At 38.9% G+C, this 26,557-nt stretch overlaps 2 protein-coding genes and 1 long non-coding RNA gene across 3 annotated transcripts; all 3 read right to left on the reverse strand.

Moving 5' to 3' along the window:
- Positions 1 to 445: 445 nt before the first annotated feature.
- Positions 446 to 3,488, reverse strand: LOC142162727 (uncharacterized). Its single transcript, XR_012694046.1, has 2 exons — positions 2,015 to 3,488; positions 446 to 737 (listed from the first exon to the last, which is right to left on the reverse strand). It is a non-coding gene; the product is annotated as an uncharacterized LOC142162727 (long non-coding RNA).
- A 605-nt stretch (positions 3,489 to 4,093) lies between these two features.
- LOC107787208 (photosystem I reaction center subunit II, chloroplastic) lies at positions 4,094 to 4,942 on the reverse strand. Its single transcript, XM_016608744.2, has one exon. The coding sequence runs from the start codon at positions 4,836 to 4,838 to the stop codon at positions 4,224 to 4,226; it is 615 nt and encodes a 204-aa protein (XP_016464230.1). The 5' UTR covers positions 4,839 to 4,942; the 3' UTR covers positions 4,094 to 4,223.
- Positions 4,943 to 6,133: 1,191 nt separating this feature from the next.
- On the reverse strand, positions 6,134 to 8,786 carry LOC107787207 (sugar transport protein 8-like). The gene is made up of 4 exons (XM_016608743.2): positions 8,512 to 8,786; positions 8,061 to 8,380; positions 7,344 to 7,970; positions 6,134 to 6,879 (listed from the first exon to the last, which is right to left on the reverse strand). Exons 1-4 carry the CDS (start codon positions 8,618 to 8,620, stop codon positions 6,463 to 6,465), a joined length of 1,473 nt encoding a protein of 490 aa, XP_016464229.1. The 5' UTR covers positions 8,621 to 8,786; the 3' UTR covers positions 6,134 to 6,462.
- Positions 8,787 to 26,557: the final 17,771 nt, after the last annotated feature.

Raw genomic sequence — 26,557 nt, forward strand, 5'->3', positions numbered from 1 at the left:
GAAACTTATCCAACCTCCACAAAGCCTCCGAAGACGTAGCTGATTTATCACCGGTCTGTGCTGCTGCTCGGCTGAAGAAGCGGTACATGACTTCGCCATTCGCGAAAGGACAAGAGTAGAAGTTTCAATTTAGCATTGAGAGAAAAAAAATCGCACGACAGGAAAGAATAAATGTGAAGTTTTTCCTAACTCTGTAGCCTCTAGGGATGAATACAGACGTCTCCGTACCGATCCCTCAGACTCTACTAAGCTTGTCTATGAACTGTGAGACCCTATGTAACCTAGAGCTCTAATACCAACTTGTCACGACCTGAATTTTCCACCCTCGGGAGTCGTGATGGCGCCTACTGATGTGAGCTAGGCAAACCAATTATTGAACCATCTACCTTTTTACCAATTTTATTCTCTTTAACAATTACGAAGAAATAACATTTAAACAATGGAATATAACATAAGCGGAAGAAAACAATAAGCCATTTGAACATGAATATCTATTACAACCGTTTGAGTCTCGACTACCCAGAACTGGTGTCACAGTTTCACAGACGGTCTAAGATACTACATATAAAGGTCTGAAAGAATTAAATACAACACTGTCTCTGGAAATACATGTAAGAAACAAGAAAGTAGATAGAAGGAGACGCCAAGGCCTACGGACGCCTGCAGGGCTACCTCGGGTCGCCTGATGAACAAGAATCAGCAATCTCACTGCGGTCTGAAGTCTACGACACTGGGGTCTGCACAAAGAGTACAAAGTGTAGTATCAACACAACCGACCCCATGTGCTGGTAAGTGCCTAGCCTAACCTCGACGAAGTAGTGACGAGGCTAGGACCATACTATCAAGTAAACCTGTGCAGTTATATAATATACATCGGAAAGTAAAGCAGAAATAAGCAAGTAAAGATGGGAGGGGGAAACATGTTGCGGGGGTATACTAGTAATAACAGTAAATCCAGAGTAACAGTCTAAGGGCAGCTTAGGATTCAAAGCGAACAAAAGAAACTAATATCCCAAATAAACACGCTTGTATCAATAATTGTTGCGGCGCGCAACCCGATCCTAATATATAACGACATTGTTGTGACGTGCAACCCGATCCATATCATTTATCATTGTTGTGGCGTGCAACCCGATCCACATATAATATTGTTGCAGCGTGCAACACGATCCACATATAATATTGTTGCGGCGTGCAACCCGATCCACATATAATATTATTGCGGCGTACAACCCGATCCGCATATAATATTGACAACAATCATGACAAGAGTCCCGACAAGGGATCAATAAGGTCTACACTATCTCGGCAAGGGATTCGACAGCATAAGCAATACGTCCCGTCAAGGAAGAAACAACTATAACCAAAGTTGTTACAACACCTAACTACCTCAGCTACAACCAAACTTTTTGCAACACCTAACTACCTCAGCTATAACTAAACTTGTTCCAATATCTAACTATCACATCTATAACCAAACTTGTTACAACACCTAACTACCTCAGCTATAACCAAACTTGTTCCAACATCTAACTACCACAACTATAACCATAATCTTTACCAAACACAAAGAATCATCAACCTAAGCATTCGTAATATTAACTAAGAACACAATGCAAGGGAACCACGACTCAACAATAGCCCGGAAAGGGGCAACATAATGATCTCGTCTCTCTCTCACTTTTACTTCACAATTCACTTTACAACTCGAGCCAATGCTCTAGAGTTTCAATTATCACTTATACTTTCACAATTCATTATATAACTGGAGCCAACGCTCCTCAATGTTCGTAGGTCACAATTCTTCCACAACTTTACACAACAAATAAAAATCTTCACCAAGACATGAATAATACAACGAAATCATGAAAATCATAATATAACACTCACGGTCATGCTTGACACCAACGTTAGATACTCGTCACCATGCCTATACGTCGTACTCAATAAGAAGCAAATAGCAAATAGGACACAACTCCTAATCCCTCAAGCTAAGGTTAGACCAAATACTTACCTCGAACTTTCACGACCAACTCAAGCCTCAAACACCGCTTTCCTTTTCGAATTTGGCTCCAAATCAATCGTATCTATACATAATCGACTTAATAACATCAATAAATGCTAAACAATCTAATTCCAATATTTAATTATAGCTTTCTAATCATTCTTCCCAAAAATTCAAAAATTGATCCTGGACCCGCTTGGTCAAAACACGAGGTTCAGACCAAAACTCGATCACCCATTCACCCACGAGCTCAAATATATAATTTGTTTTGAAATCTGACCCCAAAACGAGGTCAAATTCCCAAATAATCAAAAAGCCCTAACTCTACCCAAATCACTAATTTTTTACCGTTAATCACATGTTTTAGGCCTAGAAATCAAGTGGGTGTTGATAAAAATGGAAGAAAACGAGCTTACGAATACATACCTATGAAGCTATGGTGAAGTTCTTCTTCAAAAATCGCCCAAGAGGTGTGGAGAAGATAAAGTTTGTGAAAAATAATGAAAATCCCGTATGGCATTCTGTTTTTGAAACTTAAAATAACTGGGCGAAATTGGTCATCGCGTTTGCGATAAGCTCATCACGTTCGCGATGAGTTATGTCAGATAGACCTTCGCGTTCGCGGAAGATGGCTCGCATTCGCGGAGCTTTGGCTCCTCAAGCCTACGCGTTCGCGGGCCAGTGGCCGCGTTCGCGATGCACAAAATGGTGACCCCTCCCCAGGCCTTAACCTTACACGTTCGCGAGTGCATGGATGTGTTTGCGAAGGGTATTCCCCCCTTAGCCTCGCGTTCGCGTCTCAAGCTTCGCGTTCACGAAGAAGAAATATGGCACCTGGGAAATCTGCCTTACGCGTTCGCGAGAAGGACCATGAGAACGCGAAGAGTAAAATCCCTGGGCACTGAACAGCAGAAACCTGCAACTTTTTGAGTTCCAAAAATCTTCCGAAACACACTCGAACCCTCGGGGCTCAAAACAAGACATGCGTACTTACTCAATAACATCATACGAACTTATCTGTGCGATAAAATCGCCAAAATAACCTCAATAACAACGAATTAAACCTCAAAATCAATGAAATATTTCAAAACTTCTTAAAGCATCAAAATTTGCATTTACGGTCCGAATCACGTCAAACGGATTCCGTTTCTTACCAAACTCTACAAAATCATCTTAAATCATACATAAGACCTGTAGCGGGTACCGAAACCAAAATACGGGCCTGATACCAACATGTTCTAATCGAAATTCATTTCAAATTCCTGTAAACAATTTCAGAAAACAATTTTCTTTAAAAATTCATTTCTCGGGCTTGGGACCTCGGAATTCGATTCCGGGCATACGCCCAAGTCCCACATTTTTCTACGAACCCTCTGGGACCGTCAAATTACGGGTCCGGGTCTGTTTACCTAAAACGTTGACCGAAGTCAAATTTATTCATTTTATAGTCAAAATTTATCAATTTTTTTCACAGATTTTCACATATAAGCTTTCCGGCTACGCGCCCGGACTACGCATACAAATCGAGATGATGCTAAATGAGGTTTTTAAGGCCTCAAAATACAGAATTTAATTTAAAAGCAAGTGATAGACCCAAAAGGTCATTAGCAAGTGATTACACTATTCTACTTGCTACGAGTTTGTATTGAAAGTTTGCATTGCAACAACATACAAGCATAAACTTTAATTGGTATTTTGTTAGTTGAAATTTAAACAAGGGCTTAAAATTGCTAACGTTCGTTCATACACTCGTACTGCTCATGAAATGTATTATTTGTATTTGTATTAAAAAACAAGACCTAATAGCCTAGTAGACACATCTACTTATCCCAGACATCCCCGCCCCTCTACTAGAGGTGTCTACTCTCTACTAGGCTATTCGGCTAAAAAAAAAAAAAAAAAAGGCAACATAAGCAAGTAGAGTTTACAAATAAGTTTCACTAAGTTAAGTGAAAGAAAAAATATTAAAAAAGGGTAGTCATCCTCAACGGAAACAACCTATCATTTGGCAACCTCAAAGATAGAGTAACTATAAGAGCAAAAATTAAAGCAACACACAACAATAGAACAAAAGTAAAAAAGAGACAGTTAGACAAAGAGAGAAATAATAGAATTCCATGCGGTATTTGTAGTGGCAAATAAAATTACAGGAAACGATGCACTAAATAATCACAAATTCATTACATTGCATGAAAAGGCACAAAAAACCATAATCAGCTTACAAATCATACACTTGTTTGCCAGTGAACTTGACCTCAATTGGGCTCTTGTTCTTACCAATGGATCTGAAGTTCTGTCCAACTCCTTGACGGCCAGCGTTCACCTTTTCTGGGTACACACCATCCTTAGGGTGCAAGTATTGAACCTCACCATTAGGAAACACCCTGTAAAACCTGTAGTTAATCTTGTACTTTGACCTAAGCCTAGTACCAAGTGCTAAACACTGCTCTTTCCTCGCCAATTTCAGCAAATTAGCACCTTCCCTCATAATAGCTGCACCACCAGTTGGCATCTCAAAGATCTGTTCTTTAGGTGATTCCCAAGTAATTACGTAAAACTCCTCAACTTGGGCCTTGCGGAGAAGCCCACCGGTGCTGCCACCGAAGATTGGGGAAGGTGTGTTTGGGTCCAATTGTGGTGGGGTAAAGCCCACTGGAGCCTCTGCTTCTTTTGTGGCGGCTTCTTCGGCCATGGCTCTAATGGGACGGGGAGCGGAAACAGTGGATTTGAGTTGCTTAGGAGAGAAGGAAGCAAGGGATTGTTTCCATGGGGCTGAAGATTTTGGGGCAGAGAGAGCTGGAGTGAAGAGAGAAGCTTGAGTTGCCATGGCCATTGTAGAATTATTGGCTTAGAAAAGTGGAGGAAATGGAGAAGTATTTGTGCAGAATGAGAATGAGATAAGAGAGTTCATTTTTTGTTATTCAGATATATGTGGTGGAGATAAGGATATTGGATAAGGTTATTGACCAATTAGAAGGTGTGATTTTGATACGCATTCTAACCAAGTTAAGTCCTCAGCCTTTAGTTACATGTGTCGTTTGGACTTTTGGGTGTAACATCTCAAGTAAACTATATTTTGTTGAGGGGAGTAGAAAAATGGAAAAGTGGACCCCTATATAATTATTGGGCAACTTTTCATAACCAGCTTGAATTTCTTTAGTATACTCAGTTTACATTCACAACCAAAGATATCTAAACATGCTGGAATGTTACTCCATTTAAACTAGTAGAGCTACTTTTGAATATTTCAAAAGTTATGTCTTTTATATTAATAACTCCTTAAAAAAGGAGATACAACGTAGGTAATAGTTTTATCTTATCGGCATATCTTACTTATTTTTTTTTGTTTCCCATCCGGTGTCCGGTATCCGCATTGGAGCCCGACTGTATTCGGATTTGCGCCGCGTGGGACCCCATTCGGGAGGAAGCGCTCCTCACCAAGGATTTTTCCTTACCCAGGACTCGAATCTGAAACCTCTGATTAAGGGAAGAGCAGTCTCATCCACTGCACCACATCCTTTGGTGGTTATCTTTCTTCATCTTAAGTACATGACAGGATATAATTCTTAAAAATACTCTCTTTACACTTTACATACAATTAAAAGAATCATACAGTTCAACTGGATTTAGTAATTTGCCCTCTAATCCTAATCTTGTATTAAAATGTTACTGTTTGTTTATAATATAAGCATCACCGCATTCTCAAGATAAACATGTGCATACCAACTAATTTGATATCCATCTTCAAATATCTTCTTTTCCTCCTAGTCTTCCTGATGGTTGAAACTTCATTATAACTCATTTGATTTCTGTAATCAACTCCACTTAATTAGCAACTACTTACATATTCTTTTACTTTATTTATTACTCCTATTACAACTGCAAACCACCTAAGGATTGGCTCGTGTGATTTAACTTTGAACCAACAACATGCATGTCAGAATTCGATTCACTCCCCATTCTTTCTTAAATAAACAGAACTCGCCTTGTGTTGGGCCTTTTCCTGTTGTCCTATTTTTGCCATGAGGAAGACCCACGAAAGAGGTATTCCCAGTGCGCGGAGGATTGGTTGAGATCACGAAATTAACATACAGTTCACATAATGATACAATCAACTGGATGTCGAAATAGAGGAATTGCTCTTGGCGATTTTATAAATTTTTCATATTTTTATTTTTTACAACAAAACAATGAAGACATGGAATTTATTAAAAGGAAAAGATGATAGAAGCTAGTAGTCTTTCAAAGCTCACTGGACGAACCACAAAAATTCATCCAATTGCCTTGATTGGAGCACTAAACCTCGATAAATGGATAATTGGAAACAAATTTACAAAGGATAGGAGGATAGGTTGTAGGCAATAAATGCCATTAAGTTAAGCATTATATCACTGAATCAAAGACTATAAACCAATTTAAACATAGGAGGGATATTAAGCCATCCTTAATTTGATTGATCATTCATTCTTGAAGAGTTTCTTCCAAACAGGATGCTTCTTCCATACATCTTCCACCATAGAATCAATAGGGACTCCTTTGGTTTCTGGCAAAAGGAATATGACAAACAATCCCATGACAACAATCCAGGCTGAGAAGAAGAAGAAAATGTAAGCCTGCATTTTGCAGAGCATGGTCAAGAATGCCTGAGCAATTAAGGAGGTGAAGAGCATGTTTGTGCTGACTGCAAAGGCGAAACCGGCTGTTCTTGTTTCCATTGGGAATGTCTCACTTGGTATCAACCATCCCAAAGGTCCCCATGACCATGCAAATGACATGACATATGTGCATACAAGAACCACCACTATTGCTGCCAATGTCCTGTCCAATGTTCCTGTCTCCTTCAAATTGACTGATAAAATACCTCCAATTGCCAACTGCAAATTTAATCAAAATACTTCATTAGAAACTCTGCCTATGTTAACTTACATTATCGGTTTCAAGAGCGAATAAAATGGGAGGATTGTGGTAAGTTGATTAAGGTCAGCCCGGTGCACGAAACATCCTGCCTTCTTGCAGGATTCGGGGAATGAGTGCGATATAGGCAGTCTATCCTGATGCAAGTATTAGTGGTTGTGGCTGATTCCACTGCTCGAACCCCTGGCCGATAGGGAGACAACTTTATCGTTGCTCCAAGGCTCCCCTTATGTGTAAGTTGGCATTCACCGCAAGATTAAGTCAATTTACGATGGATCCTGCAATATGGAATATATTGCTGGAAAGTGCTCACCTAGGCTCACCGCAACTATCAATGCCAATTAATGGAATTAAGTTTTAGTTATGTTAGTACGTTCATTTAGGTTGTATATTGTTTAAGAGCCTTTTAGTCATATGTTCATACCTGAGAAATTAACATTTGGCAACAAGCTTGAAGGAGCAATTTTCTCCTTCCAAGCTTGTCAACAGCATAGATGGAAACAAAGGTAGCGCCAACATTAACAAGTCCAGTTATGACAGCGGACAAAAGTGCACCATCAGACTTGAAACCCATGGTCTGGAACAGAACAGGAGCATAGAACATAATAGCATTAATTCCAGTAAATTGCTGGAATATCTGCAAAAATATGGCAATCACAAGTGGTGGAACACTTGCAGCTTTTATGAGGTTCCTGAATGGATGTTTCACTTGCTTGGCTTGTTCACAAGCAGCCACTATTTCTTTGTACTCAACTTCAACATCTTCAACTCCCCTGATTTTCTTCAGTGCTGCTTTGCCTTGATCCTCTTTGCCACGTTCGATCAGACTTGCTGGAGTGTCAGTAATGACAAAGCAACCAATGAGAAGAAGCAAAGCTGGAACAGCCGCAAGCCCGAGTGACACCCTCCAACCATTTGGATGCATAGTTGATGTTGCATAATTAACCAGATTCGCGATGAATATTCCTATTGTTACGAACAGTTGGAAGAGAATATTCACAGCTCCTCTAAGTTGGATTGGTGCTACTTCTGTCAAAAATAAAGGAACAGTCTACAACAACCAAAATAGTAGCCATTAGTTTTTCGTCCTTTAATTTTACAATTTCAATAGAAGAAATTAGTAAGTTATTTGTTGTGCTACCTCATTTCCGAAGCCAACACCAACGCCGAACAAAATACGACCAACAATGAGCATCCATCTGTGTTCAGAGGCAGCACTAATGACGGCGCCGGCAATGAAAAAAGCAGAGGCCATGAAAATGGTGGGTCTACGACCTAACAATTGGCAGGCTTTTGAAGCGAAAAAGCTAGAAACCAAAGCTGATAGGTACAAGGATGAGGTGAATAGCTGGAGAAGTTGATCGTCATATTTACAGTAGTTGTTCTCCTTTGCATGTAGCTTTCTTTCATATACATTTGGGAAGAATTTTATCAAGAAATCATCCATACCAGATACTCCACCTGATTTAATCACCAAATAAAGAAAAGATTATGACAAATCAAATCTGAAATATTTTCATAAAATGATGTTATTATTTTATCGACAGAAAGCCGTAAAAGGTAGTTGAATAAGAAAAGAAAAGTATACAAACCTGAAATACCAATATCGTAACCGAACATAAGCCCTCCAAAGGCAGCAAAGATCCAACATGATACCACATAGACTGTGATCTTGGAGTTGTTTACCTGAGCTGTCGACATTTTTTGTTTTTTTTTTTTTTGTTTTTTTGATACCTTCCGATAAAACTGGTTTATTTACGTAGATTGAGTCTTTGCTCTATTTTTCTTCTTTTTTATACGGATATGTATTTTTTTTAAATAGATACCAGCATAGACTACATATGGGAGAGGAGAGACAAAGAGCTTTAGAGCAAAGGATAGGTCTTTGCCTCGGACTCTCCAGTTAAGTTTATTTGCTGGAATTGTGTCACTATCCTCCAAATTAATGCCTTTTTATAGTGTGAGATTTTACTTTTTCTGTTACTTTATTTCTCATAATTTGTGGACACAGTTTAATCTCTTTCCTAATGTTCCAACAAAATAGGATTGATCTACCATTAATTTCTGTTCAAAAGTATAAGAGACTTTTTCTTTGGTCGTGTCTTTTCGTTTTTTATTAATTGAGGTTTTTCTGATTTTGAGGAAATTTCTGAAAACCAACATAATTCACGGGAAATTATGAAAATTTCGAGTTTGACTTGATCCATATGGTCAAGGTAATTAAAGATCATTCATTAATTAGGGAACGATATGCATGCATTTACACTCAAAAGTTTGAGCGCCGCATATCTATTCTAGGAAAAAGAATGACTAACCAAATCTTATCCACTGTTTAGAAACTTTATGGCAGGATTCTTGTGAAAAAAATTGGATGACATTAAATAATTGGACAAATATCAAGAAAAAGGCAAAGGAAAGAACTGCCGTTTGCTTATTATAAAGTGGTTTTCGGTATTTTTTATTTTTAATTCTGGAAAATGCTTCTTCTTTTTTTGCAGTTAAAAGTTAAAACATAGATTTCTTTGACATATCTTCAAAAATATTACCTAACCTTTTAGTTGATTTAAAAATGATTTTTAAGTTTATATTTGAACTCAAAAAGTTTTCACTTTCCCTCCTTGTTTTTAGCAATTTCCAAAACTCTCCTTAATTTCTCCTTCTATAGTCAGTCAATAATGGATACATAAAATATAAGGTAAGGCTTATCAAATTATGCTACTGGGAAAAGAGCTGTTGACCATTATTTTACATAAGAGGTCGAAAACTCAATTACATTATTAATCCTGTTTTGTTTATAAAACCTCTTGAAAACAATAAATTGCGTCGAGAAAATAAAATCAAGATCGAAAAATATCGCAACAATCATAGTATTTTATTTCAAATATTTGAGCGTTACAATCTCTATAAATTCTCTGATTCTTCTTTCCAATAGTGAATAAATTCAAGGGTCTTTGAGCTTGATCTTGAATAGGTAGTTGTCGCCATGAACGATGATCTTGTTCTTGAGTTTTAGCTTGATTGTTTGAACTTGACCTTGATTCATTCTTCGTTCTTGAGCTTGAACTTGATTTGTTCTTTATTCTTGAGCTTGAACTTGAAGCTTGAAACTTGTGAAGAAATTTGCAGTGCTTGATCCACAAGCTCTTTCCTGCTTCTTGTTATAACTTCTGGTGTCTTTTCTGGGTTATGAAGACCCCTATTTATAGTTGTGGGAGGGAAGATTTACGATAAGAACAAACTCTTTCCGACCAATCAAATTAAAGTGTGACAAGGCCGCATTTGATTGGCCGAAACATGTCACTTGCACACGTGGTGCGATTTCATTGACCTTTTAGTGTGACTTGGCTTGGCTTGTCACTTTGACACGTGGCACCAAACTGGACCTCTAGGAAGATGACATTTTGGGCTTAATGAAATGGGCCCATCACTTTAGCCCAACTAAATGGGTTAGCCCAATGGATTTAAGACTTATTTATTTAATGGGAAAAATACGTAAAAATTGCACGGGGCGCCCTATTTGGTCGTCTCCATTTAACCTATACCCATTTTTAAAAAACTTTTAACTTGTTTCCACTTTCTAAACAATTTCAGCTCCCTTTCTCCTCCCGCTTCTCCTCCTTCAGTTTCTTTTTTCTTCTTCTACAATCAGATCGATGCTACAATTGTCTTTGTATATGAACAGGAAATCTGATTACAGATATAGTCATCGACGTAGACATGGCTTATGTAAATTATTATCCATGTGGTTTGTTTTATTTATGATTTAACGATATATAACAACATATTATATAAATATATGGGAATGTATCATCAGTAACATTGATTCCAATGGCGAGGTCTCAATTTCAGCCTCAAAAGAGACGTAACTTTGTCACTAGCAATTGAACTCCAGGCTTTAGGTTAATTCTCTGTTTTATACGTACTAAGATTAATTTTTGACTTCAAAATGACTGATGGAGAAGTGGGTGTTTAATAATAAATTCTGCAGCTGGATGGCAACAGTGGGAGAGAAAGTGCAGCTAAGTTTCCCAGTTACAACATAAAAACTTCAGCTCTAGAGCTGAACTTCAGGCTCTGCTACTAGAATGTTGAAGTTTTGCGTGATTGTCTTTGCTACTTCAGCCCCGTGTGCTGAAGTTATGCAAAAAAGCGGGTACGCTTGCAATTTTTTTTTGCAAAGCGGGCACAAGTTAAAATGTGACACAAAAAGCGGGTATAGATGCAAATGCCCCGAAAAATACTCAACAAGTCACTTTTTAAAAAATATTTAAGAAAATAATACTACTCTTTGTTTATTCCATAAATGGCAAACTTTTTTACACTAATGGCACATAGAAATTATGAAACATAATTAATGAGCAGCTACAAGCCTACAACGCACAAATTATGGGATATTTATCTTTTCACACTCTCTCTCCTATTTAAAATAGGGATTTAGTCTCTCTCTTCTTTAACAGTTACACTCATTTTATTCATTCAATCATGATGAAACTAATACTACATATTCAATTATTCATTATATATATTTGGTATAAATTTGTAGAGAAATTATGTGTACTCTATTTTATTAATATAGCGAAAAAGGTAATATACATGGTATAATTCAATTATATTATATCTTTATTGAAGTATAGTATTATATATTATATAATTCATTTTTAGAGGTATACTAATGTATTTATATATATAGTATAATTCAATATATGTTATAATGGTATTAGGGTATTATATTACATATACTTGGTATAATATTTTTTGGTAGAAACGCCATGTATTCAAATATTAATGTAAGAAAATACCTTCCGTGACCTTTTTAAGAATATACCATTTTAATGAGAAATACTATGTACACTAAGGTAATAATATACCTTTGATCTTTTTAATAAGAAAGTACTCCTTGGTATAATCATGATATAAATATATATACACACTTTATTTTTCTTGAAATATATGTATTTTTTTTCCAAAATATAAAGATATATACTTTTGCTGGAGTTTATGTTGAATATAAAGGTATATGTACTTTTTTATCTAGTAAAATATTCATGTATAGAAAGTAGAAAATTTGTTATGGAATGAATTAGTTTCCAACAAAAACATAGAAAAACATATTGCCATTTAAATATGTTAGGGATTGTTTTAAAATATTGGAAAAAATGTTTAAAAGTACTAAGAACATTTTTATTAAGGAAATAAATGCATTGGGTGCGTGATTATAGGTACATGGTTGTAAGCACGTGATTTTTGCCCTATATGAGAATTACTCCCAAAAAATTCAAAATAAAATGATTTTCTTTGGTGTGCAATTTTGAGAATTTTTGTGACACTTTTGGATAATTATTTGTATTTGTCTATGCATGTTTATTTGTTAAATTATTAAAAATACAAAAATATGTCGCATTTTGCATGTAGGATTTAATTATACAATCGTTAGTAATTAAATTTGATTTACAAAAATAGGCATCGTTTGTATTTTTAGCATTTAATGTCCAAATATACAATTTTATGCTTAATTATTACTTAATTGTGCGTTAATTGTTATTGGAAGTTAATTTGCACTTTTATAACTTAATTTAGTTCTTAATAATAAGTTAAGTATTTTTTATAATTTAGTTTTAGAAAAATAAAAGAAGAAAAGAGAGCAAAAAATATAAAGAAAATCGGAATTTGGCCTCTTCTTCGATTTCAAGCCACAGGCCCAAAAAATGGTCCAACCTTCCCTATGACCCAGTCCATTTCGAACTGGGTCGACCCAGTCCATAACCCAACACCCCTATTATCTTACAAGCAACACAAAACAAAAAAAAAAGAAGAAAAAACCCTAAAAAATACCTAAACCATCCGCCCCCCCCCCCTTATTCTCCTTCTTCTTCCTCAAAACTCCAAAGCACAACCATGGCTGCCCTCGACCCCACTCCCTCTCGTCCAAACGCCATCAACAAACAGTTCGTCATGTCCAAACGACCCCAAGAACCACAGCTGCTACTGTCCACGCAGCTGTCTCTGCGTCGTCACGTCATCTTCTTCGTCCTTCGTCAAGCTCGAGCTTGAGCTCAACATCCATGGCTGCCCAGCTCCACCAAGCAGTCCGCCATTGCCCTCGTCGACCACTCGCTTCCATGGCAGTTGATTCCGCGTCGACTTCTGCTGCTTCATCGTCCAAACCTCACCGCCGCAGTTGCTGCTTCATCGTCTAAACCCCACCGTCACCGCTGCTTCTCCTGCCTCGTCGTGGCAGCTGGTTCTTTTCCTCCATCGCGCTGCTGGGTCGCCGTTGCTGCTGACGGCGCTGCTGCTTCACGTTCCTGCTTCGGCTCTTGCTTCGTCTTCTTCGTTATGTCAAAGTTTCGTTGGTTTCATTTAGAGTCCGTTCGATGTTCGTCGTTGGTCATTTACGGTTAGTTGTTCTAAGTTTTATTTTTGTCCATATTTTTGTTTGATATTTTTCGGATCCAAAATTGTTAAATGATTCGATTCTTGTTTTGTTTATTCGTCGTTGAAATAATTTTCTAGTTTGTTCATGTATTTTGTTAATTTAATTTTCAGATTTAAATGAGAAATTAATTAGTTGTTTTCATGTTTATTTCATGTTAATTTTATTCATTTTTGTAAAAAGGGAATTGTTAGTTTAATGTTTGTTAGATTCAAATTGAAGTTTAAATTAATTGTTTCTTCAATTTGTTTCATGTGTTTTATGTATTTTCAGAAATTGTTAACATTGTTTAAATCATGTGAATCCGTCATGTTTTGTTGTTTAAAAATAGATTTAATTCATATTCATCTTTGTTTGAAGTTCGTTTTTAATTTAGTAATTTAATGTGAAGTTAATGTTTTGCTTCTTAATTTTGGATCATATATCTTTGTTATAATTTTGGTTGGATTTAATTGACTATTTGAAGATTAGTAATTTGAATATGTTTATTTATTTTGTTTAAGTTTAATTCGAAGTTTGAACAAAGTTTGTTTGTTATTGTTATTGAATATTTTCATTCATGTTCATACTTTGTTTGGTTGATCTTGAATCCGAAATTTGTATAGTTTGATTTCTTGTTTATCATTTATGATTATTTCTTGAATTTGTCTCATAATCTTGTTTAAGTTTAATATAGGAATTGTTTTGTTGTAATGTTGTTAGAGTTGATTTTAAGTTCAATATTATTGAATTTAGAAATCTGAATATACTTGTTTGTTGTTGTTGTTGTTAAATTTGAAAATAGGTTTGTTTGTTGCTAAAATATTGTTCAATCAAATTTTTAGTTGTTCTTTGTTGTTCAATTTGTGTTCATGTGATTTGTTGTTTGAACATTGTTAGAAATTGATCATATTGTCTATATTTTGGTTAAGTTTGATTAATTGATTGTTATAGCTGATGGAGTAGTTTGGTAATTTGTAGTACGTTCAGGGGTAAAATGGTAATTGCAATAAGGTCGGAGGGGTAGTTTGGTAATTGAACATTTTGTAATTCTTTATGTTAAGCATGGGGGACAAAATGAAATGGGGTGAGTTGTGATATAGTTATTCAATATAAAGGGGGGACAAGACAAATTTTAGTGTGGGGGAATCTTGTATTTGTTTATGTTAGGCATGGGGGACAAAATATAATGGGGTGGTGTGATATGTTTATTTAATGTAATGGGGATGAGTGGGAAGATAATGGGTTTGGTAGAGAAAATGAGTTGATTTTAATTGATTAAAAGATTTATGGGTTGGGGATATATAGAGAGTTCTTGAATCAGATTTGGGGAAGAAAAATTTTAAGAGAGAATTCCGGAAAAAAAAATACTAAGACTTTAGAAAAATAAAAAGGAAAACATTCTGGAAATTCAAAAGAAGAAGAATATACACCTGATATACAATCCAAATATTCTGATATACGGATTGAGAAATTAAGGGTTAAACACTAATTAGTCTTTCAAAAATCTGAAAAGATTCCCTTTGTTTCTGTCCGTTAGTTGTTGTTGTTGTTGTTGTTTCTGGATTTTGTCTTGATTTTAAAATCTGTCACTAAGTTTCTCATCGCTGGTTATTACTAGTTGCTGGGGTTGCTGTTGTTGTATGCTACTGAATTTCTGCTGATCTCTCACTTTTCTTTTGCTTCCAATATCAGGTACACAACTGACACGCTGATTATTGTAAACTGAAACAGGAAGCATGAATACGAAAAATGAAGAATTGAAGTTCTAAATTTATTTTGAATTATATTCTGAATTTTATTTGTATATATAAATTATTTAGCTTACAAAAATCGGAATCGTGTAGCTATTTAATGTATATATAGTGGAACATCCGACGATAGCTTAACGATTGAACTATCTATATATATTGCTTAAAAATAAATAAATGGTGTAGTAACTCCGTCTAAGTTAAAAATCAAACGAATAGACCATTTCGGAACTTGTAAGAATATTGTTTAGTTAAATAATATTGGTTAATTCCAGCATGTAATTGGTTTAGGATTAAAATTAGATTGCTGAGTTTTTTTTAATTTGACAAACTGAGAACATGCCTAGTATAATGTAACTAGGTAGTAATACGTGAAGCCCAGGTTTAGTTTAATGCCATATACGTTGGGCCTGGGCCCGTATTGGCAACGGACTGCCTTGCTTGTATCATTTTCAGAATTTAAGAATCATATTCGAAACTCAACTATAACAACTCAAACATGTAAATAAATTAAGACCTTTTCTCTTTCATTTTGTAGAGACAATTTTAATAGAAAATGTAGGCACTTTAGGATTATCCTGATAAAAATAAATGAGATGAGCCTCGCCAAATAAAACGCACAAATTGCGGGGCCCTCGATAAATGTTTAATTAAAATTACTTAGACTTCGGGATGAGCCGTTTAGCAAAATTCCACGGCCTTACCCAGAAATAATAATACGATAATTGTTTCAGGCGTGCATTTTAATAATCTTACCTTCTTAAATTCGGGTGCGCATTTATGTGACCCAAATCCAAATCTCAACGGAGTCGGAATGTATTAACAACCACGGGCGCATGAATTGTGACGTGGTTCGAAATGCATTTTTCACGACGTTGCAATTCCATAAAAAATAAATAATAATAAAAGCGGTTTAAACTTAATGAAAGTACATAAGTAATAACATGTATTAAATTAGATATTTAGTCATTATAACAATTTAAGCGACCGTGCTAGAACCACGGGATTCGAGGGTGCCTAACACCTTCCCTCGGGTCAACAGAATTCCTTATTTAGAATTTCTGGTTTGCAGACTTCATTTGGAAAGTCAAATATTTTCCTCGATTTGGGATTCAAGACAAACCGGTGACTTGGGACACCAAAAGCCAAACCTTTCCCAAGTGGCGACTCTGAATTAAATAAATAATCCCATTTCGAATATTGTCACTTAAATTGGAAAAACTCCCTCGCGCTCTTACCCTTCGGGGCGGGCGCGCAAAAAGGAGGTGTGACAGCTCTGGCGACTCTGCTGGGGATCCGAACCCAGAACCACTGGTTCAGGGTTCAAGAATTCGAGCTTAGAATAATTGTTATATTTGGCATTATTATCTGATCTTTATTACATGTTTTGGCATAACGTGCTAAATGTTGTTTTTTACCGCTTTGATATTATCTGAACTGTATATAAACTGTGCCGAAATCCTTCTCTTCTTACCTCCGGGGAGAAGCTCGCTGGTCGAGACTCCCCATTCTGTTAGTGTCAATACCTGAAATAAGAAAGAGGCCGGACAAGTTACAAAGCCGGACGATCTCGCGGGTCCCCGGTACGTAGCCCCCTCCTCGACTCGAGTTGTCCGCTCGGGTACACAGTCTAGAACATATACCCAGGTTATAAACCTAGTATAACGAAACCTCATGCCGGATCCCTAGTAGGAACGCTTATTTGCATCATATTGCATTTGACGTAGGGGACTCAACACAGGGATTAGGTCCGTCTAGGACAGGCAACCTGAAATGAAAAGACCATCCTGCTGCATCCCGTTTGTTGGCGCATTTATTTGCTTCAGATCTGCGTGCTGACCGGTTTCTAAAAAAAAAATTCAAAAAAAAAGAAAAGAAAAAAAATAGCAGCGTAGGGAGATAATTACTTATTTTGGAAAAGATAAAACCAATGTCCAAGTAGTGTCAAAACCTCACCAGAATTTTCTTAAAAAAAGAAAAAGAAAACAAAACAAAAACAAAATTTGTCTTTTAGTTTGATTTATATATATAAAAAAAATCCCTTAATTACTTTCAAAATCCGAAAACGGGTATTTATTTAAAAGTAAAAAAAAGGGGGAAAATTCAAAACTCAAAAAAATATTTTTTGTTCCATTTTAAAAGATTTTAGAAATTTCAAAAAAAAAAAGGTAAAAAGAAGTTTAAAATTCATAAATATTTCCTTAAAAAAAACAAAAAAAAAATCCAGAAAAATACTTTTTCTTCTTTCCTTTAAAGATTGTAGTCAGAAGGGGTTTAGTTTATTTTTACTCTACGCCTGATCGGACCGAACTACGCCGGTTTGATTCTCACAGGGTGTGAGATACGTAGGCAACCCTCATTGGGTCCAACCTCCCCTTTTTTTCAGAAATAGCCAAAATGTCAGAATTTTAACTTCATCATAAATGAGTAGGGTGATGCCTTTTTGTCAAGAATAGCCGAATATTCCCAAAAGGGACGCCGGAAGGCTGACTTTGCACAAAACAGCCATTTTTGGTCATTTTGAACTTTGACCAATTTGCCCGACAACCTTGGAATCCTCGTCCTCGAGGTTCTGTAAGGCCATGTTCCCAATGTCGGGTCACCATTCTAAAAAAAATATAAAAAAAAATCAAGTGACGTTTTTATTGTCAAAAAACAGCCGAATGTTCCCGAAAGGGACGGCGGAAGGCTGACATTGCATAAACAGTCATCTTTGGTCATCGTTTTTTATTTTTGACCAGTTGATCCTCGCAGCCTTAAAATCTTCGTTCCCGAAGTGTTAAAAGGATGCATTTGAAAATCGAGTCCATTATTTTTTAAAAACAAAATCTTTTAAAAAAAATAGATAGTTTTATTTTTTTTGAGTCTAATAAAAGTTTTGCGTTGGCATAATCACCTTAATAAATGTGCAGGATGAGCACAATGCAAAATGAGCACTTTTCGATAATGACTAAAATCTCTGTCAAGTTACGGCTATGGTGGAATGATTTAGGTCTTGAAGGACAAGATGAGGTCAAGAAATATCTGAAAGGTCTCACGGGTTTACTGGAAATCCAGCCTAGGGGAGATATCATAAGAGCTTTGGTCACTTACTGGGACCCAGCGCATAATGTTTTCCACTTCTCCGATTTTGAACTCACCCCAACTCTGGAGGAAATGGCTGGGTACATCAGAAATGCTGAACTTCCATTAAGGCAAAGATACCTGGTCGCCCCAAGAGCTGTCACGGTGCATCGATTTCTAGACTCACTAAAAATACCCAGGACGGTCCACAACCCAGATTTGGCCACCGGTTTTTGTAATCCATGCTTTATATACGACAGGTATGGTCATGTAGGAGGGTTCAACAATCCGATTAACAAGCTATGCAGCAAAGGTAGTCGTCAGAAGTGGGATAAGCACAGACGGGTGGCTTTCATGATAACATTTTTGGGCCTTATGGTATTTCCGAGGAAAGATGGGAATATTGATCTGAAAATATCCGGGGTCGTCAGTACTTTGCTCACTCAAAATGACAGTACTCTCGCGCCTATGGTGGTATCTGATATCTTTCGAGCTCTCACAGCCTGCAAAGCCGGGGGGAATTTCTTCGAAGGTTGTAACTTGCTGCTACAAATATGGATGACTGAACATCTCTGCCGTCGTTCCGAACTTTTGAGCCATGGTTCTTCGGAGAAGACTTGCATAGAAGAGTTTTACACGAGAACCAAAGATATCAGTCTACCCAAAGGAGTTATGGCATGGACTTCATTCTTTCAAGCTCTTACTGCCAGCCAAATACAGTGGACACTGGGATGGTTGCCTGTTGATGAGGTCATGTATATGCCAGCAACTAGAACTCATTTCCTACTGGTGGGACTTAAGAGCATTCAACCTTACGCGCCCTGCCGAGTCTTGAGACAACTCGGAAGATACCAGATAGTACCACACGAGGAAGATCTTAGTACTCAAACAATTGAGATAAGCCCTGACGGACAATTTCCTGAAGCAAAAATCCGCCAGATCTGGAATGAATGTCAATATTTTAAAGCAGATACTTGTGTGCAGGATCGGGCCAAAAGTGAAATGGCGCCAGGTTACCTTGCATGGTACAGAAGAGAACTCGAACATGAAAGGCCGGCTAAAAGACCCCACATCCTGAATTTCGCCGAGTCATCGCAAAAGCAGTGGGATTGGTTGGCAAAAGAAAGAGGTTATCGTACCGAAATCAGCAAGTTGAAGCAACAAGTGGAAGGTCTAAAATATGAGCACAACGTGCAAGTTGCTACCGATCTGGGAGAAAAGAACAGGTTGGCTCAGGAAAACGAGATGCTCAAGGCCCGGATCAAACAAATGAGGGTAGATGCTGATAACCAACAAAGGAGCCGGTCGGATGAACGATTGATAAAAGCTTTAAGGACAGAAATTGGGGAGCGCCGGAGTGAGTCAGAAAATACCATAGCGAGGCTCGAGGCACACTGGGCAAGAAGGACAGAAAAACGTAACCGACACCTACAGCAGTTGGAAAGGGATCACGAACGAACCATTGCCAATCTGAAGGAAAAGGTGGACAGAGCGTTTGAGCAAACCCGAACCCTAGGAGTTGAAAATAGACATTGCCGCAAGCTTTTAGCCCAGATGGAAGTAGAAATTCAGCAGTGGCAAAATCAATGCCTCCCGGATTCTCGGGTTATGACAGCCCGTAATGATCAAATAGAGCACTTACTCAAAGAGAGGAGGCAAACCAGGGATAAGATCAGGACCATTGCCCATGCCATCATCAGAAGATGTCTACGGTGTGAAAACATGACCACCATTACCGTTCTCTCGGCAGTGATGGTTTATGTCAAGCAAACCATGCATGAGCTGGAACAACTTGAAAGGGATCTCACACCTAAGACCGCGGCGAGGCCGAACGATGCCCCGCGGGCGCCAATTCTCGAAACCTTGATGTATTCATAGGTCGAGTCTGCATCTTAGCATCTTCTGTCCGTCTTTTCGCATCAAGGTGCATTAGTTTGTTTGAGTTTGTACTTATTTTCAAGGTTTGTTTATTTTCCCCTTTTCCAAATGTTGGTTGTAATAGATTGCTTCAGTAATAAAATGTGTGCTTCTTTTACACTCCTTTTTCCCGAACTACGCAAGATCTGATTCACGCAGCATCGTGATACGTAGGCAATCCTTATCGAATCCGGTCACATTTTTTACTGCAAATAATGAAAACAATAATAATAAAAAAAAAAGAAAAAAAGAAAAATGGTGATAAATAAAGGAAAGCCTAAGGAGAAGCCAGAATGACGCATGTCTTTGTTGCAAGCATGTAGAAATTCCCTGACTGTATAGGTGCATCACACCCCAATGTGAGATTACCTGTCTGTTATTTGTTTCAAACTAACCGTCATGTTTGCTGATAAGTTCAGGTTCCTAGAAAAGTGGTTTGGTTTTGTGGTAATCTGGCCTCTCATACTTACTTCACGAGATCAAAAGGAGACGTTCAGCCACCCGTCGCTAAATCGAGAGGAATTGCTCATACATATTTCACAAGGTCGAAGGGAAGTGTCGAAATGTCTTCAGAAATTCCTCTACCAACGATTCCTATTTCGGAGGAAAGTTCAATCTCAGCCATCCCAACTTCTGAGTCAGCAACTGTCGAGGAAAATAGGATTCTGCGTCTCCGCATGATGGAAATGTGGGACGCCTGGGCCAATGGAAAAGAGCCACCAAGTGCGATCCCTAGATTCCCTGAGATTTTTCCTAGGGAAAGTGGGACCTCCAACATCCCCACAAGTTATCCAAATACCCCACTGGGATTTCCTACCATCTCAACCTACTTTACTGGAACACCTTCTGAGTCTCGCCCCCAGGTGTTAGCTGCCGGAGCGGTTTCAAACATATTCACTGCTCCACCTTGTTCATCCACGGCACAACCTGTTTTACCCAGGCCTAACTTCGATTCATCATCCTTCACATTTCAAGCACCGCCTCTTCCATTGGAACCTAGTCAGTTCACTACCAACGCTTACCCTCAGCCGTCTCGGTATGACTTTATCGCAGGACAGGAGAAAGTCGAGAAAACGCCTGAACAAGAGGAAATGACCAGAAAGATGAGAAGCATGGAGCAAACTCTCAAAAATATACAGGGTCTGAGCGGGCAAAAAAGCGTATCTTACGCTGACCTGTGCATGTTCCCGCACGTACATCTGCCCTTGGGTTTCAAAACCCCAAAGTTTAAGAAATATGACGGGCATGGGGACCCTATAGCTCACCTCAAAAGGTACTGCAACCAGTTGCGGGGAGCAGGCGGAAAAGAAGAACTTCTTATGGCTTACTTTGGAGAAACTTTGACCGGCATTGCTTCTGAATGGTATACGGATCAGGAAGTATCTCGTTGGCACATTTGGGACGACTTGGCTAGGGATTTTGTCAGGCAGTTTCAATATAACATCAACATTGCCCCCGATAGGAATTCATTGTCAAATCTAAAGAAGAAGCCTTCAGAGAGCTTCCGAGAATATGCTGTCAAATGGCGCGAACAAGCGGCCAGAGTCAAACCTCCGATGGATGAAACAGAAATGGTCAGTGTTTTCCTTCAAGCCCAAGAGGCTGATTATTATCAAAACATGATGTCTGCATTGGGAAAACCGTTTGCTGAAGCCATCAAAATCGGTGAAATGGTGGAGAATGGGTTAAAAACAGGGCGAATCTTGAGTCAGTCTGCTATAAGGGCCACCTCCCAAGCAATCCAAGGCGGGTCTGGAGGAGGAGCAAACCGAAAGAAGAAGGAAGAAGCAACAATGGCAACTTCGAGTGTAAGAAAACCCCATCCGTCCAGATTTCATTTCTCTGAAAGACCCCCGCAACACTACTACCCCCATCAAGATGCGGCCTATGCTATGAACCTTCAGCCCTACACAGTAATGAATGCACAACCATATATTAGGCCACAACAACAATTTCACCAAAAACGAGCTCAATTTCCAAGAAATCAACCTCCTCACCAAGCTCAGTTTAATCCCCGACGTCCACAAAATAATCTCCCCTACAACGCCCGCACTCGAGAGCCGCCCAGGAAAATGGACTTCACGCCTATTGGTGAATCATATTCCAACCTTTTCCCTAAATTGGTCCAAATGGGTTTGTTACAACCTGTACCCCCAAATAGGCAAAACCCAGAGTCACCCTCTTACCAACCTAGTGCTCGATGTGCCTATCATTCTGGAGTGGAAGGACATGACACTGAGAGCTGTTGGACTTTGAAAAGGGTTGTTGAAAACCTCATAGAACAAAAGCGGATAGTGTTAAAGGACGAAGATATTCCTAATGTGACCAACAATCCGTTACCGGCTCACAACAATGGACCGATTATTGGGATGATCTACGAAGATAAAGAGTTTGATCCTGTCTTGAAAGCCATCATTGCAATCGCCGACATTGAGAAAGAGCCCAAGATGTATGCAAAGCAAGAAAAGGTGGACAAGAAGAGTAAAAACCCCCCTCAAAACACAGAAAAAGCAGTGGAAACAAAAACTGAGGTAGTACCCTCGAAAGATGCCGTCCTTTATGTCCCCCGAGGTTCGAAGAAAGGACAAGTGACATTGAGCCCTCCAAGAAGGTTTGAGCTGAACAAAGGATCTAAAATGTATGTGCCCAAAGGGACCTATGCGGAACGGGGGCCAATAATTTCACCAAGGCTGAATGAGACCGTGATTATTGGACGCGCGCCGCAGAGGCCCATGACAGATCCTACTATCGTCCCATGGAATTATAACAAGGCGGTAGTAACCTACAAAGGAAAAGAAATCCTGGGAGAAGTGAATGAAACTAACCTAACTGAGAAATACCTCAACCTGGAGGAGTTGAACGATTCTACAAAGAAGCGTTTCCCACTCAAGAAACCGGTTAGCGCCGAGGAAGCAGAAGAGTTTTTCAGGAAAATGAAAACTGCGGACTACGAGATATTTGATCAACTCTGAAACTCTCCCGCTCAGGTCTCGTTGTGGTCTCTATTGATGAATTCAACTGAGCATCAGAAAGTGTTGATCAAGACCCTCAACGAAGCTTACGTCCCAATTGAAACTACCGTGGAACAGCTAGAGAGGATGGCAGAAAGATTCTTCATGATCAATCAGATTTCCTTCAGCAAAAATGATCTGCCCCCGGAAGGGGCCACTCACAACAAGGCCCTCCACCTAATAGTTAAATGTGAAGGGTACTATGTGAAGAGGGTCATGCTGGATGGCGGGTCCGGAGTAGATATCTGTCCCATTTCGACTCTGCAAAGAATGGAGATCGAGACAGGGAGAATCAGGCCCAACAACGTATGTGTTCGTGCCTTTGACGGCATCAAAAGGGACACCCTAGGCGAGATCGATTTGATTTTGACTATTGGACCTGTGGATTTTGAGGTGACCTTTCAGGTCCTAGATATGGATACTTCTTACATTTTCCTTCTAGGAAGGCCCTGGATTCATGCGACGGAAGCCATACCTTCTACTCTCCACCAGATGGTAAAATTTGTACATGAAAATCAAGAGATTATAGTCCACAGAGAGGATGAGCATTCAATTTATTGAGACCCGTCGGTTCCATGCCTCGAAGCTAAGGAAGGTAGTGAACACATAGTCTATCAAGTTTTCGAGGTTGTGGTCGCAGACCAATGCGAAGAAGGAAGCCCCTACCCTCAACCTTTTCTCTCAAAAGCGTCAGTTATGGTTGCCAAGGAAATGATCAGGCATGGTTATAAACTAGGAAAGGGACTCGGGGCATCATTGCAAGAACATTCGTCAAACCCAAGTACAATGAAGAAAGAGAGGATGAGACTTTCACGACCGAGGAAATTGAAGAAATCTGTGGGGTTATGAGGCAAATGCTGTACGAAACCCATATGGTTCAGCCAGGAGAAGGCTCGATCACCGCTGAGGTGATTTACATGGGGCCTGATGCCAAATTGCAAAACTGGAAGGCTACTCCGTTTCCGATCAAGCGGGAATCCTGGTAGACCAGTCTTGCCACCTTTTCTGCATCACGAGTTATTTTGGGGTGTAACTCGAATGATTTCCTTTTAGTTTCCTGTCCTTAAATTCTGATGTAAACCCTATTATCTTCAAAATTCAATGAAATAAAATAAATATTTCATCTTTTATCTTATTTATTCTCTCTGATTTTTTTTTATTTTTCTGTTTTATTTCTTTCAGTTCTAATAATGCGGCTTTAAATAACATGACATGTTTGCGGACTTCATGCCCGGATACAAACATGCAGTCTAGCTGCGAAATAATGAACCAAGAAATGGAATACGACGAAGAAGAGGCTTTTGAGGAAATAAATCGAGAATTGGAACACTTTGAGAACAAACCTAAGCCGAATCTGAATGACACCGAACCAGTTAATTTGGGAACTCCTGAGGAAATCCGAGAGACCAAAATAAGCATTCACACGGACGAGAGAACGCGAGATGCGATAGTTCAACTCTTTTTTGAATTTAAAGATGTGTTTGCTTGGTCATACGATGACATGCCAGGATTAAGCGTTGATCTAGTGGTGCATAAATTGCCAATTCACCCTGATTGTCCTCCAGTTCAAAAAAAGCAAAGAAAGTTCAAAACTGATGTCAGTGACAAGATTAAAGAAGAAATCACCAAGCAGCTGAAAACGGGAGTAATTCGGGTAATCCAGTACACCACGTGGTTAGCGAATGTAGTTCCAGTGCCGAAAAAAGATGGGAAGACTCGGGTCTGTGTGGATTATCGAGATTTGAACAGAGCGAGTCCCAAAGACAATTTCCCATTGCCCAACATCCACATCCTTGTTGATCATTGCGCCAAACATGAGATCCAGTCTTTCGTAGATTGTTACGCTGGATATCATCAGGTATTGATGGATGAAAAAGATGCTGAGAAGACTGCCTTCACTACACCATGGGGCACTTACTGTTACCGGGTTATGCCATTCGGTCTGAAGAATGCTGGGGCAACTTACATGAGAGCCATGACTGCCATTTTTCATGACATGATGCATCAAGAAATAGAGGTGTATGTGGATGACGTGATAATCAAGTCCAGGACTCGAGACAATCATATCCAAGACTTGAGGAAATTCTTCGAGAGACTGAGAAAGTACGACTTGAAGCTGAACCCGGCCAAATGCGCCTTCGGAGTCCCATCAGGCAAGCTTTTGGGTTTCATAGTAAGCAGGAGAGGTATAGAGTTAGATCCAACAAAGATAAAATCTATCATAGATCTACCTCCCCCAAGAACGAAGAAAGACGTGATGAGTCTATTGGGCAGGCTAAATTATATCAGTCGATTCATTGCCCAGCTGACTAGCACGTGTGAGCCCATATTTAAGCTATTAAGGAAAGATGCAGTGATCAAATGGACGGCTGAATGTCAAGAAGCCTTTGACAAGATCAAAGAATATCTTTTAAATCCCCCAGTTTTGGTCCCGCCAGAGCCAGAGAGACCCCTGTTCTTGTATCTGACAGTCTTGGAAAATTCCTTCGGTTGCGTCCTCGGGAAACATGACATAACCGGAAAGAAGGAGCAGGCGATCTACTACTTGAGCAAGAAATTCACTGGCTACGAGGCCAAGTACACTCTGCTGGAAAGAACGTGTTGTGCTTTAACGTGGGTTGCTCAAAAATTGAGACATTATCTTCAAACTCACACTACTTACCTCATAAGCAGGCTGGATCCTTTGAAGTATATATTTCAGAAACCAATGCCTACTGGAAGACTGGCCAAGTGGCAAATCTTGCTTACTGAATTTGACATAGTCTATGTCACCCGTACGGCAATGAAAGCCCAGGCATTAGCAGATCATTTGGCCGAAAATCCGGTTGATGAGGAATACCAGCCATTGAGTACTTATTTTCCAGATGAAGAAATAAATACCATAGAAGTGGTCTCGGAAAATGCTCACGTTTGGAAGATGTTCTTTGATGGGGCCGTAAATGCCAAAGGTGTAGGAATAGGGGCAATCTTGATCTCACCTGCTGGTCAACATTATCCAGCTACAGCTAGGCTTCGTTTCTTTTGCACGAACAATACAGCTGAATATGAAGCCTGCATCATGGGCATGAATATGGCTATCGATCAAGATGTTGGGGATTTGTTGATTTTGGGGGATTCTGATTTGATTATCCGGAAAGCCCAGGGTGAATGAGAGACTCGAGATGGCAAGCTTATTCCTTACCGGCAGCACGTAGAGGATCTCAGCAAGCGGTTCAGATCAGTAGAGTTCAGGTATATCCCGCGATGTCACAACGAATTAGCCGATGCACTTGCCACTTTAGCTTCAATGTTACCTTATCCAGGCAATGCCCACATCGATCCCTTGGAAATCCAAATCAGGGAAAGACATGGTTACTGCAACGCCATCGAGGCAGGACCAAGTATCCAGCCATGGTACCAGGATGTTAAGAGGTTTTTGAAAACACAAGAATATCCTGAACATGCTACTGGAGATCAGAAGAGAACTATTAGGCGGCAGGCAAGT

This window comes from Nicotiana tabacum, chromosome 8 (assembly GCF_000715075.1).
Source record: "Nicotiana tabacum cultivar K326 chromosome 8, ASM71507v2, whole genome shotgun sequence".
Lineage (NCBI taxonomy): Eukaryota > Viridiplantae > Streptophyta > Magnoliopsida > Solanales > Solanaceae > Nicotiana > Nicotiana tabacum.

Bases quoted from the DNA above. Each gene is read 5' to 3' on its own strand.
- LOC107787208 (XM_016608744.2), bottom strand. From the start codon at position 4,838: ATGGCCATGGCAACTCAAGCTTCTCTCTTCACTCCAGCTCTCTCTGCC.
- LOC107787207 (XM_016608743.2), bottom strand. From the start codon at position 8,620: ATGTCGACAGCTCAGGTAAACAACTCCAAGATCACAGTCTATGTGGTA. The intron at 7,971-8,060 runs GTAGCACAACAA...TGGTTGTTGTAG, and splicing joins GTGTTGGCTTCGGAAATGAG to ACTGTTCCTTTATTTTTGAC. The intron at 6,880-7,343 runs GTATGAACATAT...TTAAATTTGCAG, and splicing joins GCCAAATGTTAATTTCTCAG to TTGGCAATTGGAGGTATTTT.